The following is a 17,132-nucleotide window of genomic DNA, read 5'->3' on the forward strand; positions in this document are numbered from 1 at the left end:
GTGTATATATATATATATATATATGTGTAAGTATAGGGGTGTAACGGTTCACGTATTTGTACCGAAAATGTCGTTCAAATCATTAAATTTTTTCAGGAAATTCAGACAATAAATGCGGTTTTGGAGCTCTTTGATGAGGCGCGACAGATCGCTGTATAAACGCCTCAGTTCTAACAGCAGCGCGGATCGCGAGTGATTGTGATCCCTTGATCTTAATTACTGGCTTTAATGTGAAATAACATGAATTAACATCTCATGCCTCATGTAATTGCACAATCCGTGTTTCACTTGCGGAAAGATGTGATTAAAGCGGCTTGTAAACAAAATGTCACATAGCGTTTCATTTACCTCAGGCAAGTTATCCGTGTCCACAGTTCTTCAGTTCACCAGAGAAATTAAGTCTAGAGAAGAGCATTTCGCGAAATATTAGACTATATACTCATTATATTTTACTTTAGGCCTACCTGTTAGTGATGTCTTAAGTATTTAATGTAGGCTATATTTAAATAAATATTTTATGAAACAAGTTATGACAGCCACTGTGTAAATGATTATATTTCAACAACAAATAGAAATTGTCCTTTGAACAGATGAGACCAAAGTGGAGATGTTTGGCAATAATGCACAGCAGCACTTTTGGTGAAAACCTAACAAGCATATCGGCACAAACACCTCAAACCAAAAGTCACACTTGCTGTTGGAGGGCTGATGATTTTGGGCTTGTTTTGTAGCCACAGAACCGGGGCACCTCACAGTCATTGAGTCGATCATGACCTCCTCTGTATACCAAAGTATTCTAGAGTCAAATATGAGGACATCCGTCCAACAGCTAAAGCTTGGCCACGATTGGGTGATGCAACAGGACAATGATCCCAAGCACAGCAGCAAATCTACAACAGAACAGCTGAAAAGAATCAAGGTTCTGCAAAAGCCCAGTCATAGTCCAGACCTCATCCTGACTGAAATCATGTGGTGAGAGCTGTGTATAAACAAATGCCCACAAACCTCAATAAACTGGAGCAACGTTGTGAAGAAGAGTGGGCCAAAATTCTTTCAGAACGACGTGAGAGACTGATAAATTCATACAGAAAATGATTACTTCAAGTTATTGCTGCTAAAAGTGGATCTACTTGCAAATGAATCATAAGGTGTCCTAACTTTGTCACACATGGCTTTTCCATTTTGCCTTTATTTTTGTTAATCAAATAATGACGCGGTGTGATATGTCGTGATATTGTTCATGTGAGCATACATATAGAATATCAGTTTTCCAGCTTGACAGAGGCACAGAATGCAAAAAAAAAAAATGATAGAGAGTCAGACTTTTATGGCTTCCAGCTTCACTTTCCCACCTGTGTTTTTTGGTCCACCAGCATTACAGCATGCTAAAGCAGCGGGACCTGAACATGGCGTTGATGGTGATGTCTCGTGAGGTGTTCAGCGCTCTGTCTCAGTCTGTGCCGTGTGTGGGCTGCCGGCACAGCGTGGAGCATCTGTTCTCTCAGCTCACGGACTCTGGATACTTCGCACTTGAACCACTCACTGTGGGATCCTCTGGAGTGCTGTCAGTCACACGGGTGTGTCTCACAGACCCCAGGAAGCTCTACACGCTCTTTTATGTTCATGGGTAAGTGTTACATTTGCCTCAGACCAACTGAAGTCCACATTAAAATCAAAACTGACCCCATTTACTTTTTATTAAATGTTTCTGGTCTTTGTGTGTGTGTGTGTGTGTGTGTGTGTGTGTGTGTGTGAGATTTGCACTGAGCAAGTTATTCCAAAGAAAAACTTTTTGTAATTTTTCTTCAAGGTGGAATGATGGGCAGGGAAAATATTAACTATTAATCATCATCATAGCCTGACAATCCAGTGAAATTAAGCTTCAACCTTTTTTTTGTCTGTTAGTTTGTTTTCTTTTGCCTATATGATTTAGTTATTGTTTTTCATTCTAATATGTGTGCTTTGTCTTGTTGCAGGTCAAAGTTAAACAACGTAATTGATTCCATTCCCAAGAGTAAAAAGAATAAACGCTGTCAGCTGCACTCTTTAGACACGCACAAACCGAAGCCTTTAGGGTGAGTCAGTAACTTGGTTTTTAATTATCATGTGACATTTGGAGTTTGAGATGACGGTTTCTTCTTTTGTGCTTCCGTGACAACATAACCAAACTAAACATTTTAGCAGTGTTGTTCTTATAAATGTACATTTTTTAAGTAAGGAATCAATGAAAATATGAAACATTTTTAGTAATTCTGATAGTGGTCAGGGTCTGAAATTAATGGGGGTTTAGGGCAAAAATGCCACCAAAATGAACAAAAATGCCTCCCAAATTCAACATAAGGGGTCAAAAAATGCCCCTACAGAAATAAAACGAAATCTATTACAACTGTTGAAATGAATAAAATTAATAAAAATTAATAATCATTATTACATTATATATTACAAGAGGGCGATAACCAATAATGACAATGATTTTTGTCATAATATTACAGTTCCTGTTTGTTTCCATTTTATATAGACCAGTTTTATGTAAGATGAGAGAACTTGCCTTGATCACATAACATTATGCAATTGTTGAATGCATAAGCAGTCTGTGTGAATAAACGCACCATGTCAGATGCATTGGTAACAGCCTATACTGAATAAATTTTATAAATACAGTTATTTGACATAAAAGACAAAACTGATTAATTTAATGAGGTAATTATAAAAATTGCCCTTACAAAGGGCAAAAAAAATGCCACTGGAAATTAGTCCTTGGGAAAATATTGCCCTTTAATGGAAAAGTACATTTCTGATCCTGGTAGAGATGTAAGTGACCGTATCAATAGGTTGTTTGGTAACCATGGTTATGGATCCGCAGGGGCAGCTGGATGGACGTGTGGGAGCTGATGTCACAGGAGTGTCGTGATGAAGTGGTTTTGATTGACAGCACCTCTCTGCTGGAGACTCTGGAGACATACCTGCGCAAACACCGGTGAGAAATTGTGATCTTATGACCTCAACTTATTTCTCTTAATTGGCTTAGTGACAAAAATGTATTTTATTGGTTGCCTCTTTTTTTGATTTTCAATATCATTCTCAGGTTCTGTACGGACTGTAAGAATAAGGTTCTGAGAGCGTATAACATCCTGGTAGGAGATCTGGACTGCAGTAAAGAGAAGGGCTACTGTGCGGCTCTGTATGAGGGGTTACGCTGCTGCCCCCATGAGCACCACATTCACGTCTGCTGTGAGACTGATTTCATCGCACACTTACTGGGCCGAGCAGAACCAGAGTTCGCTGGGGGTTATGAGTGAGTGATTCAGTCCTTATGGAGTTTGTTTGATGCTGTGTAACGAGCATTAAAGTCACACCATATCATCAACTGGAAATTGGATGCATTAGCTATTCTGTTATCATAGATATACCTTCATAAAGAATGTGTGGATCATTTACAGGCGTCGAGAGAGACACGCGAAGACCATAGATATCGCGCAGGAGGAGGTGCTGACGTGTCTAGGAATTCATCTGTACGAGCGGCTGCACAGAATCTGGCAGAAGCTGCGAGCAGAAGAGCAGACGTGGCAGATGCTCTTCTATCTGGGCATTGATGCACTCCGCAAAAGCTTCGAGGTAACAATCTCATGAGCATCATCTAATTCCCAAATGTTTCTTTCCATCAGTGGGGTATAAATCCAACAGTTAAAATCATTATAAACAGTATTATATTTTCAACACCATTTAAGCGGTATATGTATATATTTTGTTGACATAGGTAAAAAAAGTTATATTTATATAAATTCAGTACAAAATAAAACCGCTTGTGTAATATTTTTACCTTCTTATTATTAACATTTTGTTGTTTGACTTTATTTAGTGAAGGAGTTTTAGGGCCAGATTTACTAACAGCTTGCATCAGTGCAAAAGAGCCTTTACAAAAATTACTGTCAGAATTTACTGAAGACACACAGTGAAAAATTTGTGTTGAAAAGGCATAGACAGAGTCATTTTTGTGTCTGACCTTACTGCGTATGAATTTGTAGGAGTTTCCCTTTCAGATGCATGATTTATGGTGGGAGAGTATTTAAATGAATCATGCAATGTAATTTATTGGTATTTGCATCATTATTAAACACCAGTTTGATTGCATTGATCGTTATGGATATGTTTTTTAATTTGCGCATTGTCTGTAGATCCACTGAACTTTCCACTCCCGTCTGTGCTTTTATGTAATTGCACTCTCACACTAATTTGCCTTTTTAGTAAACCTGGCCCTTAATTCCTATTTTGTACTTCTGGAAAGTGTTGTATATTATAATGTGCTCACTTGATTTATGTTAAATGACGTGCAGATGGCGGTGGAGAGGGTTCAGGGCATCAGCCGGCTGGAGCAGCTCTGTGAGGAGCTCTCAGAAGAGGAGCGAGCCAAAGAACTCAAACAGGAGAAAAAGAGGCAAAAACGCAAGAACAGACGCAAAAACAAGTGTGGCTTCGAACAAGAGGCGGAGGGGGAAAAAGACAAAAGTCTTGATGAGGTAATGACTCATTTAATGTGTCTCTGTTCCTCTTCCGAAGTCTCTTCTGCTCACCAAGGCTGCGTTTATTTGATCATAAATACAGTAAAAACTGAAATATTGTGAAATATTTTTACAATTTAAACATGTTTTCTATTTGAATATATTTTAAAATGTAATTGATTGCTGTGATCAGAGCTGAATTTTCAGCATCATTACTTCAGTCTTCAGTGTCACATGATCCTTCAGAAATCATTCTAATATGCTGATTTGCTGCTTAAGAAACATTTCTAATTATTATCAATGTTGAAAACAGTTGTGCTGCCTCAGATTTTTTTGTATATGTTCTTTCAAAAGAACAGCATCTATATGAAATAGAAGTCTTTTGTAATATTATAAATGTGACCCAGGACCACAAAACCAGTCATAAGGGTCAATTTTTCGAAATTGAGATCTGCAAGCTGAATAAATAAGCTTTCCATTGATGTATGGTTTGTTAGAATAGGATAATATTTGGCCCGAGATACAACTATTTGAAAATCTGGAATCTGAGGCTGCAAAAAAATCTAAATATTGAGAAAATCGCCTTTAAAGTTGTCCAAATGAAGTTCTTAGCAATGCATATTACTAATCAAAAATTAAGTTTTTATATATTTACAGTAGGAAATTTACAAAATATCTTTACTTAATATCCTAATGATTTTTGGCATAAAAGAAAAATCTATAATTTTGACCCATACAATGTATTTTTGGCTATTGCTACAAATATACCCGTGCTACTTAAGACTGCTTTTGTGCTCCAGTGTCACAAATGTCTTTACTGACACTTTTGATTAATGCGTCCTCGCATTAAAAAACTGTTCTGTCAAGCTGCTAAAAAATGTAGTTATTTGCTGCGCAACACTCTTCTTGAATTCCTCTGTCTTTCACCCTCATTCACTTCCACAGGGTTCGTCTGAGGACGGCGGCTGTAAGTCGTGTGGCAGTGGAGAGGAGTCTGTCGGCAGTGTGGAGGTCATCATCACCACCAGCGTGAGTTCATCCTGCACCTGCCCCGCCGCCTCCATCCTGCATTCCCCCAAAACCAAGAAAGGTAAAGAAAGCTTTTCGTTTTCTTTAGTAATGGAATTATGCATAGAAGTTACCCAGAATGCACCTGACTGGTGAGTTTGTGTCTGTTTGTTCTTCTAGCACTCTTGCCTCACAGTAACTGCAGTGACTGTGGTTACTGTTCCAGTATGGAGGGCAGCGAGACGGGATCCAGAGAGGGCTCAGACGTGGCCTGCACCGAGGGCATGTGCAACCATGATGAAACCGGTATGGAAATAAATGTGGCAAATATAGAGGAGTCTTTATTATTATTGATAAGTATAAGAGTTGATGTTGTGATGGGTTGGTCTGAAGGGCAACAAAAGTAAATAACTGGACACAAAATATTGATTTGAGGTGAAATGTTTTATTAGCTCACTAAACGCAAAGCTTCCAAGAAGACATAACGTTCCTAGCAAATGGCCTTGAGCCGAGATGAACAAACAAGTTCAAGATGAACATTTAAGGGATGATGTACAGTCATATCACTTATTACACATATTATTACTGCATAAACAACGATGAGGATATGAAATATTGATTTGAGATTAAACTGTTTTAAAATCTTTTCTATTTATTACCTTACCCATTATAATCCATTATATACTGTTAGCAAAACAAATGTTCTGGCAAGGTGAACACTACAGCAATGTTACAGTATTTTCAGTAAAACTGCTAACTGTTATAAAAATTAAACAATAATACAATCATAATAATTTTATTATTTAATACATTTTTAGAATAGACCTGGAGATTCCCTAGTAAAAAGTATAGCCCTGTGCCATAATTTAAAAAACATTTCATATTAAGTAAACTTCAAACCCATTAATATATCTAGTGATAGATCACTTAAGACTTACTGATAAAAATGACTGTATAATTAAACCCTTTTTGGAGTGTTTCTTTATTGCAAGATGCGCATTTCTTAATATTATGGCTTAAATGTGTTTTAATATCAGATGATCTCTGTATAATACCAGATATTTAAAGTGTACCTAAGGTATAATAGCAATAGTTCCACTTTAGCACAATCAAATATACTTAAATAATATCTATATGTTGGACATCAGCACTACTTCCGCACAATTAAAGTGCATTAAGCACAAGATTAAAAAAACGAATGCAGGAATTGGCACAAAATTAATGTATTTTAGCTTCATTTTAGTATTTTTTATTTTCACTGGGGTTACCTTGTACATATTCCAAATACATTGAATATGTATTTGTTAATCTCCAGATCTATTCTAAAAGTGTATCAAGATTTCAGACAACTGAGTACAGCCAGCCAATCAGATCTGAGCTTGCTGTTGTGCAAGCACTCCTGACATTTTTATGTGCAGCCAGGATCATATATAGAAGATTGCTTTGATAGACATTTGATAGTGATCATGTTTGTGGTTATCTCCAGGTGAATACTCATGTAGTCACCGCTGCTCAGAGGAGAAGGAAGAGGATGCTGTGGACAGCTGTGTGGAGTGCTGGGCAAACTCAGAAGACAACACAAAGGGCAAAAATAAAAAGAAGAAAAGAAAAAACAAAGCGTCACTTTGCAGGAGCGAGCATGTGAGTTCACACTTGTTTTGGACAAAGTAGCCAAGTGCTTTCTTATGGGTTGCTTCAATTAGATGCTTCTCAGGTACATTTACATTTAGTCATTTAGCAGACGCTTTTTTCCAACGCGACTAACAAATGAGGACAATGGAAGCAATCAGAATCAACAAAAGAGCAATGATACGCAAGTGCTATAACAAGTCTCAGTTAGATTAATGCAACTCTACATGTACACGTTTTTTTTATTTTTATTATATAATAAATAAAAAGAAAACAGATAGAATAGAAAAAGAATAGAACAAGCTAGTGTTAGAGGCCTTTTTTGCTTTTGTTAATTGTATAATAAATAAAAAGAAAACCAATAAATAGAATACAAAAGGATTAGAGAAGCTAGTGTTATTATTTTTATTTTTTTTTGTAAGAAAACAAGCCGTTAGTAAATGAATAGAGCGCAAGTCTAAAAGGGACAAGTTTTTTTTTTTTTTTTTTAAAGAATAGAGAGTGCTAGAGTTAGAGGGTCAAATAAAGATGGAAGAGATGTGTTTTTAGCCGATTCTTGAAGGTCGGATTGAGTTGGGCAGGTCATTCCACTAGGAGGGAACAGTTCATTTAAAAGTCCGTGAAAGTGATTTTGTGCCTCTTTGGGATGAACAATAAAGCGACGTTCACTTGCAGAACACATGGTAAATTGATCTTGTTGAACAACTGTTTTTATTTTTTTAATTTTATTTTTTTTAAATAAGCCGTTACTGGTTACATAGCATAGCACATATATATCATAATAAAGAGAAAAAATAAATGAATTTATAAAGACAAATAAAAAATAAGGTAGAAATATATATATCTCATCTGATTCAACAACAATCAAAATATTTAACTGAAATATTAGTGTTGTATTAAATGATGCATGCCATCAAGTCGCAGGTTGTGATCTTTTCCTGTCTCTTGTAGGGATCTAAAGCAGAGGAGAGCTTTGTGTCTGATGGCAGTAGGAGAGGATCTGGATCTCCTGCCGTTCACGAGTCTCCCTCCCCTTCACCGCACCCCTGCAGAAGCAAAGAAACTCCATGCTGTGAATCCTATGAGAGCTTCAGCCATCATGTGAGCAGCAGCAGACACTTCCACAGTCAGCCTGTCTTACCGGACACCTGCGCCAAGAGCCTCATGGAGTTACTGGTGAGTCTGATAGCTGATACCACAAGCTGTCACATTTTTGTGAACCAGTGTTATTTTACTATTATATTTATACAACGATATAATCATTATGGGCTCCAATATGGCTTTTTTCTTTTGCCATTTCAAGAAAGGCAAAATAATTGGGGTTGTGAAATTAAAGCTCATTAAAACTCTGGGCAATCTTTTACCAGAATTAGCACTATCTAAAGTTCACTTTTATTTTTCTCCCAATAAACGATGCTTTTTTTTTTTTTTCACCAAATGTTTAGATTTTATAGAATGTGTACGCAAAATTTGTTTGTAGTAGCATTACTTTTGCTGCTGATTTATCAACTAACGTACTTTGTAATATATTATACAAAGTAGTGTGTATTTCATGGATTGTGTTTAACACATAAAAGAGTGGTATCAGAATCAGATTATGAAAAAATGGTATCGGTACATCCCTACTTTTAATTGAGCTTTTCAGTTCATTTTAGTTTAAGCTTTAGTAGTTTTATGTGCTTTTGTCATTCTCATTACTTTTTTTCTTTTTAAATATTTCCATATAGCTTTATTTTTTCCAATGTTAACAGTTTTAGTACTTAAGATTTTTTTAGAACTCCAACTTTTCAGTTCAAGGCAACAATAAATAGTTTATATTCGTTTTTGGTCTTTTTAAATGTCTATAATTTTCATTTTAGTTGTAGTAATACGAATTTTTTACCTTTCGACAGTTGCTAAACTTCATTTTTTTTTTTTCAGGTAGTTTCTCAGAAAGCAATTTTAAAGTTTTTCATATAATAATATTTTATTACAGCTTTATTTCAGTCTCCGAAAAAGATTTTTAATATTCAACATTAACAACAATAAGTTTGAGCCGCCTCTTAAGTCTACCTCTAATAGATTGACACACTCAATAGTAAAATATTGCTGGAGACTGTTGAACAGTGATAGACTGATGATCAGTGATTTTTAAAACAAAATTTTATAGTAAATAGTACATCAAGTTTTATATTAAATATTAAATTAAAAATGTTATTTGATTACAGACCTCTAGGATGTATTCCAGTTTAATAATGTACTCGTCGTGTCAGTTAATTAAAAATGAATTGTGAAATTGTTTATTACTCGCTGCTGTTTGTTTGTTGAAATAGTTGCAAGTAGTGACTTTTTGCTGTAATTTCTTTGTGCACAGAATGAATCTGAAGTGACCTCAGATGAAGAGAACTGTCTGACGCAGGACGAGATCCAGTTGTTCGTAGAGAACAACAAATCATTCTACCGCACACGAGACAAGTACAGACAGCACCTTAAAGATCGCTTCACCAAATACTGCCGCGGAGAGTGGCTGCCGGCCACCAGCGTCAACTAGACCCACCGCCGCACACTAACTCACACTTATTTTTATAGAGCGTCAAAACACTCATGATCACTGCTGCATTGAGTTTAGGAATATGAAATGGGTAAGAGAATCAATTTCAGCGCTGTATTTGATGATGTTCATGTTTGTTGGGTAATGTTACACGTCTTTTGCATCTATATACACGTCTTTCCCTTCAGGCCCCTCCTCTTTCACGCTCAATCCTTCTCAACCAATCACAGCTGGCTTTGTATTCCTTTCTCTCTCAACACACTGATTAGGGAGCAGGTCGTTAGGAACACAGTTGTTAAATTGATCATGAAGCTTGCAGGCCTTGACTGTAGGGTTAGGTGTTGGTAGTCTTAATGTATTGTTTATTAAACATTTCTTTGTTTTGTGTTTTTTTTCTCCCAAATTTTCACTGACTGTGACAGTTTTAGTGGCAAGAATTGTACCGATAAATGTGTACAGAAATAATTATCTGAGTAAAAAGATTTTACAGGAAGATGAAAACATCCATTTATAAAGATGACTGAATGTGATGTTGAAAGCAATGTGCAAAATTTACAAAATAAATAATATTTATTAATATGCATCAGATTTGAATGTATTTTCTGTGTGTAATTGGATTTAAAAAAAAAAATAGAAACATGTATCTTTAGTGTTTGTATTGTTGTGTAGGTTTGTAAATATCCTATTTGGTTAACATATAAAATGACTTAAGTTCATATAAAGGTTGCTAAAACAATTTTACTTTTTTTTTTTTTTACACTTCTAAACTTGTATTATCATCATAAGCCTTGTTAATTGTTAAAACTAGGCAGCCACTAGATGGTGTGTTTTGTTCTGATTTTTCCTCTTACTATAAAAGTACAGATTATCAGAGTGAGCTAAAAAATTGCTGAAAACTGAAAAAAAGGTTGTACAGTGACAGAAATAAGAATAAGAAGGCTGATCCAGATAACTAAAACCATAAATAAAATTTTTGAAATAAATATAAAAAAATATTTCAAAACTTGTTTTATTTCATGTAGTTGCCAAGGCAATATTTCTCATTTTCATTTAGTTTAATTGTATTCGCTAAAACTGAAATAAAAATTACTAAAAATCATAGACATATTTAAACAAATATTAAAATGACAACATTTTTAGAACTTTAACAAAAATTACAATTAAAACAGGAAATTTAAAAACTATTAATAAAAACTATAAAAATATTTCAATGATACTAAAAAAAAAATGTAACTTTACAAAGTATTTATTTGATATTGTACGTTTATTTTACTTGTCATACTTAGCTCCTCCGGCAACTTTAATTGATTATATAATATTTTTTTTTATAAAGTTTTTTTTTGTTTGTTTTTTTGAGTGGTTTATGCAAACAAACTTTCTATACACGCGTTCAATACAGCGTTCGTGTACAACAGTATCAATTTATGACTGGGGGGGGAAACGTGCGGGCGGCGACAGCAACCTAAAGCTTGTTTTTGTTTGTTTTTTTCTTATCTCCGCCGCCGTTAATAATTAATCTGGGGTCCTGCGGGGATTGGATCCGTGTGTGTCGAGCTGTTCCTGGGTGTTAACGGCAGAAGATCAGGGAGGGCTGGAGTGATTTGAACCCGCCTCAAACACGTTCCCTGATACCATTCTGAGTCAGAGATATATTACTGCGCTGGCGACACTGACACAAAGTAACAGCCGCGCGCAGTTGTGATACATTGTTTCAGTCCGGCGCGGTTTAGAACTCGTTGTTACATTGTGACATCGCGCCGCGCTGACTGTGATACACTGTATCTGCCGCGTCTGCTCTGATGATGGAGCGCTGGAAGGGGAGAGTAGCGCTGGTCACCGGAGCGTCTGTCGGGATCGGAGCGGCTGTGGCTCGCGCTCTCGTGCAGCACGGCATGAAGGTGGTCGGCTGCGCGCGGAACGTGGACAAGATCGAGGTAAGCGACGTTAAAACGAGCTCTTTGACAGATTGTGAGCGCTCAGAGGCCTCAGTGATGATCTAGCCCTAGCGCTACTTGTGTTAGCTCACTCGAGTCTTTCTCCAGAAACGCGCGACTTTCCCTCAGGAGACAGACAGGCAGGCAGTTTAGACTTTATTCAGAAGTTGGGTGTTCATTTGGAGAAGTGACAGCTCAGCTGCAATCGACCTGTTACAGTGATTGATCGCGTGTGAAGTATTGATAGGTTTCGCCCCTTCGCCCACACTTTACACTACAATACAAAGTCACACAACTGTACATGCATTTCAATACGTATTTACATAATTTCATAAGCCTAAGCGAGTTTAAGGTTGTTTTTTGTTAGATTGTGTAATTGTAAATGTACTGTTATTTGGTTTTAGGAATAGTTTCCCTCAAAATGAGCATTTTGTCAACGTTTTCTCACCTCCATGTCTTTCTAAACTCAAGCACAAGAGGAGGAGAATTCTGAAGAAGAAAAACGAGTAGTATGATTCATATACTGAGATTCTTCAAAACATCTCCTCTTGTGTTCCACATAAGAAAGTCATATGGGTTTAGAACAGGGGTGCCCAAGCTCGGTCCTGGAGGGCCGGTGTCCTGAAGAGTTTAGCTCCAACCCCAATTAAACACACCTGAACCAGCTAATCAAGCTCTTACTAGGCATACTAGAAACTTGAAGGCAGGTGTGTGGAGGCAAGTTGAAGCTAAACTCTGCAGTCCACCGGCCCTCCAGGACCGAGTTTGGGCACCCCTGGTTTAGAAAATCATGACCAGCAGTAAATGACAATATTTTAATATTCTGGGTGCAATACAAGTAAGTGTCCCTTTACGAAAGAGCAGAAGGAATTGGATTGTTCATTGAGGTTCTCACTTCAACATTCCTCAACCCTTCCTCATGAGCTGTCAATCAACGAGAGTCAATCATGCCTTGTCAATCATTGATGGGATTTTTTTTAGCCCTGCCCTTGAGGTCTCAAAAGACTCCAACAAACTCTCACAGGTTGTGTAGTTGTGTATAGAAGAAACTGAACTTTTATATATATATATTTTTTGTTGTTGTTGTTGTATTATAATATTAATTATAATTTTTAAAATATTTTTATATATAATTTTTATTAGAATATTTATGAAATACAAATATTCTATGAAAATACATTTATTATATTATTAATTATCTGTCTGTCTGTCTTAGATTAATAATATAATAAATATATGTATAATATAATCTTTTATAATATTTATTCTATTTTACATTGTTTATTATATTATATTATTGTATATACTTTTTATTATAATATTTACATTTTTGTATATTATTATATTGTGTATATTTAAATTTATGATATTATCAATTGTAACTTTTTATGCCAGTGATGGATTCATTTTTTAAAATGTATTTAAACACCCTTTTCACATATGAAAAGATTCACAATGCTTGCATACAATAATAAACTGCACCGGACAAGTGCAGTTTATTATTACATTGTGCCAGATTCATAAAACTATGAATAGCTATTGAAAAGTGCCGCTGTAAAGATAATTGTGGAAGTTCATAATGACCCGTTATTGCAGCTTAGATTCAGTCTTTTTTTGCAAGCAAGCAGGTTATGAGTTACAGTATGATTTTATATTAAGATTTATTTCTAAAGACATGAGCAAGTTTGATTCCTCATAATAAATTTTTTTTTTTGTTTTTTTTAACTACATACTTTTTTCCATTGCTGATTCATAGAGATTGAATTCAAGTGTTTCAGCTCTTTGTGTGTCTGTACAGTGCAGTCCACTCATAACATGTGTGTTTGCTAAATATTGTTATGATGGACAAAGGTTGAAAGTTATGACATGGTAAAAGCTCCTCAGATTTACTGCAGCACTTTAAAGCTTTGATTTTCTCGATTAGTAAATGTTTCATTCCTGGAAATGCCTTTTTTTCACTCTCGTGTCATTTTGACAATCTGTCTGTGTGCGTACATGTGAACCATCATTGAAGAGGCTCTTTGCAGGTTTATCAACAACAAAGATACAGTAAGTGGTTACTTTATGAGATCCGTATCTGCATAGTGAAATGTGAGACAAGGCGAGCTTTGTGTCCGTCTGATCACAAGGCACCACTGTAATTGTGTCAAAGGCTGTGCTTATGTGTGTGTGTGTGTGTGTGTGTGTGTGTGTGTTTGGGACTGTCCTTCAAGAATATAAACATTCACACACAGCAGCCCGATGCTCTGAGTGGATGTAAAGCTCTAGCGTTGTCACCATAGTCAAATTTGACACCAATCCCAGTGAAATCTCACCAGTGCATTTGCCTGTTGAACGCTATTAATATAGTTGAGCTTCGCAGCCCTGCTTTTGTATTCCAACCAAACAGAGAGACTGGGAAAATCAATTAGAGAGGTTTGGGAACAGGATAGTGATGAACAAACTGTGGGAGTAATAATGTGGTCTCTATGGGAGACAGGATGGAATGGGAAGCAGGGTCTTCATTGGCAGCATCCGTTACAGCAGATTCTCATTTCTGTTCCACAATCAGTTTTTCCCATGGCAACCTTTTGAGCTGATGGATCACTGATCTATAGACACACCAAACTACATGATGAGATCTTTTAGCATCTTTTGTTCGGTTTCTGTGTAAGGCCTTTGGACAACCTGGTGTTGGAATTTTTATAATAATTATGATTTTTTATTTTTATTTTTTTTTTTCATATTGTTTATTGGATGGATGAGTCGTCGTTGTGCTCTTGGAGTAATTTTGGTAGGCCAGTCACTCCTGGGAAGGTTCACACTGTTCCAAGTTTTCTCCATTTGTGGATAATGGCTCTGACTGCGGTTCGCTGGAGTCCCAAAGCCTTAGAAATGGCTTCATAACCCTTTCCAGACTTATACATGTCAACTATTTTGTTTCTCATCGGTTCTTGAGTTTCTTTAGATAGTGGCATGATGTATTGCTCTTTAAACATGCTTCACTTTATCAGACAGGTTCTATTTAAGTGATTTCTTGATTCAACAGGTCTGGCAGTAATCAGGCCTCGGTAGACCAAAACACTGAAGAAATAAAAGACCACACACATTTACTAGCGTCTTGGTTAGTCTTATAAACAAAATAATAAAGAACGCAAACAAGTCATTGCATTGAGTTTATAAACTTATGCTATACTCTTGCATTAAAGCAGGATAAATAATTCAAATAATCTTGGAGAATAGAAATATAAAGGCATATATAAGGAAATGAAGAAAAAATAGAAAAGCAAAAATGAAAGCTTAAAGGTGGGGTAAGCGATTTCTGGTAGCCAATGTTGACATTTGAAATCACCAAAAAAAAAACGCCCCTACCCCAAAAGGGTCTTGCCTCTATTTTGATAGCTCCGCCCCACACATACGTACACAACCCAGGCAACGATTATGGTGGAATCTGCTGTATTATTATCTGCTGTATTAAACATATTATCTTACTTTTCGACCACACTTTGGGAGCTGACGCTTGAAACAGACAGAGGAGGAAGTTTAGACGCTCCAAGCTTATAGGGTGTGGAAATTAATGGGTCTTTATCATAGCTGAAGGGAACGACAATACGATTGCAGATGAACAAACAAGCGAACATGACACACGAGCATATTCAAGCAAAAGCCAGCATATATTAGTTCTGTGAAACAAAGCTAAACCACTGTTACTCACCTATCGAGAAGAAACAAAGCAACCTCGTGTCTGATTGCAGGCCTTCCGCTCCTTGATTCTCTCCAGCGCTGGAAAGCTGATCCGAAATTTACACGGGTCCTACTTCTTGCTTTATCGTAAGCCTTCTTTTGTTCTGCAGACATTTTCCTCTTTTGTTATTTATCCGCCATCTCTATTTTTCTGTCGTCGCTCGGCTTGGCTAATGTCCGTCCTGTGCACTGAGCGCTCTCTCCTCCGCATCACGAGTAGACACGCCCCTTACTGCTGATTGGCTAAAAGTTTGTTTTGGCACTCGGCCCGATTAAGTTTCCTAAAGCGTTTTACCCCACCTTTAAGGAAATAAGTTAAAACAGTTATATATATACCTATTAAGTAGGAGATTCGTCTCGCGTCGTCTCTAAGAGAATAGCCGTCAAAGTGCCGTCAGTTTTTACTTTCACTTTCATGGTGAAAGATGTTCACCGGCATAAGTCTTGCACAAAGTTTGCACGTTGATGCTCACACACATACACGGTATATATATATATATATATATATATACTTTAAAACTTCTACATTTAAATCAGTTTGTTATTTATTTGCTCTTTCTGTAATTGCTGTTTCTTGTAGTCCAAATTTTTAGTGTATTTTGGTGTAATATTGCATACAGTGCATAAAATTAATTATATATAATATAATTTTTTAACCGATTTGTCAGCTTTCATGCATTAAAAAATAGATTGCCTCATGGCCATAATTAATTCATTTGTTTGTTTGTTTGTTTATTTATTTATTTTGATCTGAAATATTGATTGAGTGATTGCAGAAAGATTACATTTCAGATTTGTTACAAAAAGTTTGTTACTTCTAACACTGTTGGCCATAATAACGAGGAAGGGATATTATAACGTCTGTTTGTTTAAGATATAAATAAATATAAATGATTTATGTTATTTACATTTTGTCTGTCTGCTTAAAGTACTCTAGCATGTAGATGGTCTCCAGGCAATAATTGGGAAAAAAAATGATGCATTCTTTTTTTTTTTGTGAGAAATGCATTTTTGTTACTTCCAAAATATGTTACTCTCAACACTGTTAGCCATAACAACATCAAACTCTGATTAATGCCATTTTTAACACCACTATACAAAGCTGCAGGACTACAGAGGATGGATTGGCATACAGTAGTACAGCCCTGTCCAGTCAGACAATAGTCTGTTCCAGTAATACTACAACTCCCTCCACCCATACTGCTGTGAAAGCTCACGCTCATGTTGCAGCACTGAGTGCTGGACGAGGCTCTGTGTCTTTGATTGGATTGATCTTTATCGCTTAATGTGAGATGTTTGATGCTCCAACATCTTAATCACTTTCCTTCAGCAGTTTTCAGCTGGGTGTTACATTACATCTTTTCATACAAATTTTCAAGATCTTAATTTAGGCTGAATCTGCAGTGTTGGAAAGTGTTGTTCACTTGTTCTTCAAGCTCAATCTATTCCCAGAAAACAAGTGGTGCGTGACACGTGACATGCAGGCCCTCCGCTGGTATCATGATCTTTACATCATGCATGGAATCAGTAAGCTGGAATATTCCGCTGACCTGGGCAGCACTGAGTGTTTGGTTGGGCTCATGTGATCAGGGCTGCTCATGGCTGATTGGGATGAACTTTCAGTGGCTTCTCAACTCAACACAGCACTGCACATTTTGTATGTCTGCCTTATCTACACACCTGATTCAAATCAGCTCGTTAGCAGAAAGCTGCAAGAACCAAACTTGTTCTATTACAGGGGTGCCCAAACTCGGTCCTGGAGGGCCGGTGTCCTGCAGAGTTTAGCTCCAACTTGCCTCAACACACCTG

General features: G+C 36.6%; 2 protein-coding genes across 3 annotated transcripts in view; both read left to right on the forward strand.

The window, feature by feature from the left end:
* The window catches only part of ggnbp2 (gametogenetin binding protein 2), a 15,791-nt gene extending 5,537 nt beyond the window's left edge, over window positions 1-10,254 (forward strand). For both annotated transcript variants that reach the window (XM_016455617.1, XM_016455693.1), the window contains exons 4-14: window positions 1,374-1,627; window positions 1,977-2,075; window positions 2,864-2,977; window positions 3,086-3,295; window positions 3,441-3,615; window positions 4,335-4,517; window positions 5,445-5,589; window positions 5,688-5,813; window positions 6,994-7,148; window positions 8,088-8,312; window positions 9,490-10,254. In XM_016455617.1, the coding sequence (XP_016311103.1) occupies window positions 1,374-1,627; window positions 1,977-2,075; window positions 2,864-2,977; window positions 3,086-3,295; window positions 3,441-3,615; window positions 4,335-4,517; window positions 5,445-5,589; window positions 5,688-5,813; window positions 6,994-7,148; window positions 8,088-8,312; window positions 9,490-9,666 (1,863 nt within the window). In that variant the 3' untranslated portion in view covers window positions 9,667-10,254. The remainder of the gene's footprint in view (window positions 1-1,373; window positions 1,628-1,976; window positions 2,076-2,863; window positions 2,978-3,085; window positions 3,296-3,440; window positions 3,616-4,334; window positions 4,518-5,444; window positions 5,590-5,687; window positions 5,814-6,993; window positions 7,149-8,087; window positions 8,313-9,489) is intronic.
* Window positions 10,255-11,125: 871 nt separating this feature from the next.
* Window positions 11,126-17,132, forward strand: part of dhrs11a (dehydrogenase/reductase 11a) — a 28,453-nt gene continuing 22,446 nt past the window's right edge. Inside the window, exon 1 of the mRNA XM_016455988.1 lies at window positions 11,126-11,600. Coding sequence (XP_016311474.1) covers window positions 11,466-11,600 — 135 coding nt within the window. The 5' untranslated portion in view covers window positions 11,126-11,465. The remainder of the gene's footprint in view (window positions 11,601-17,132) is intronic.

The sequence above is a fragment of the Sinocyclocheilus anshuiensis genome, unplaced genomic scaffold (genome assembly GCF_001515605.1).
Source record: "Sinocyclocheilus anshuiensis isolate Anshui unplaced genomic scaffold, SAMN03320099.WGS_v1.1 scaffold245, whole genome shotgun sequence".
NCBI classification, from domain to species: domain Eukaryota; kingdom Metazoa; phylum Chordata; class Actinopteri; order Cypriniformes; family Cyprinidae; genus Sinocyclocheilus; species Sinocyclocheilus anshuiensis.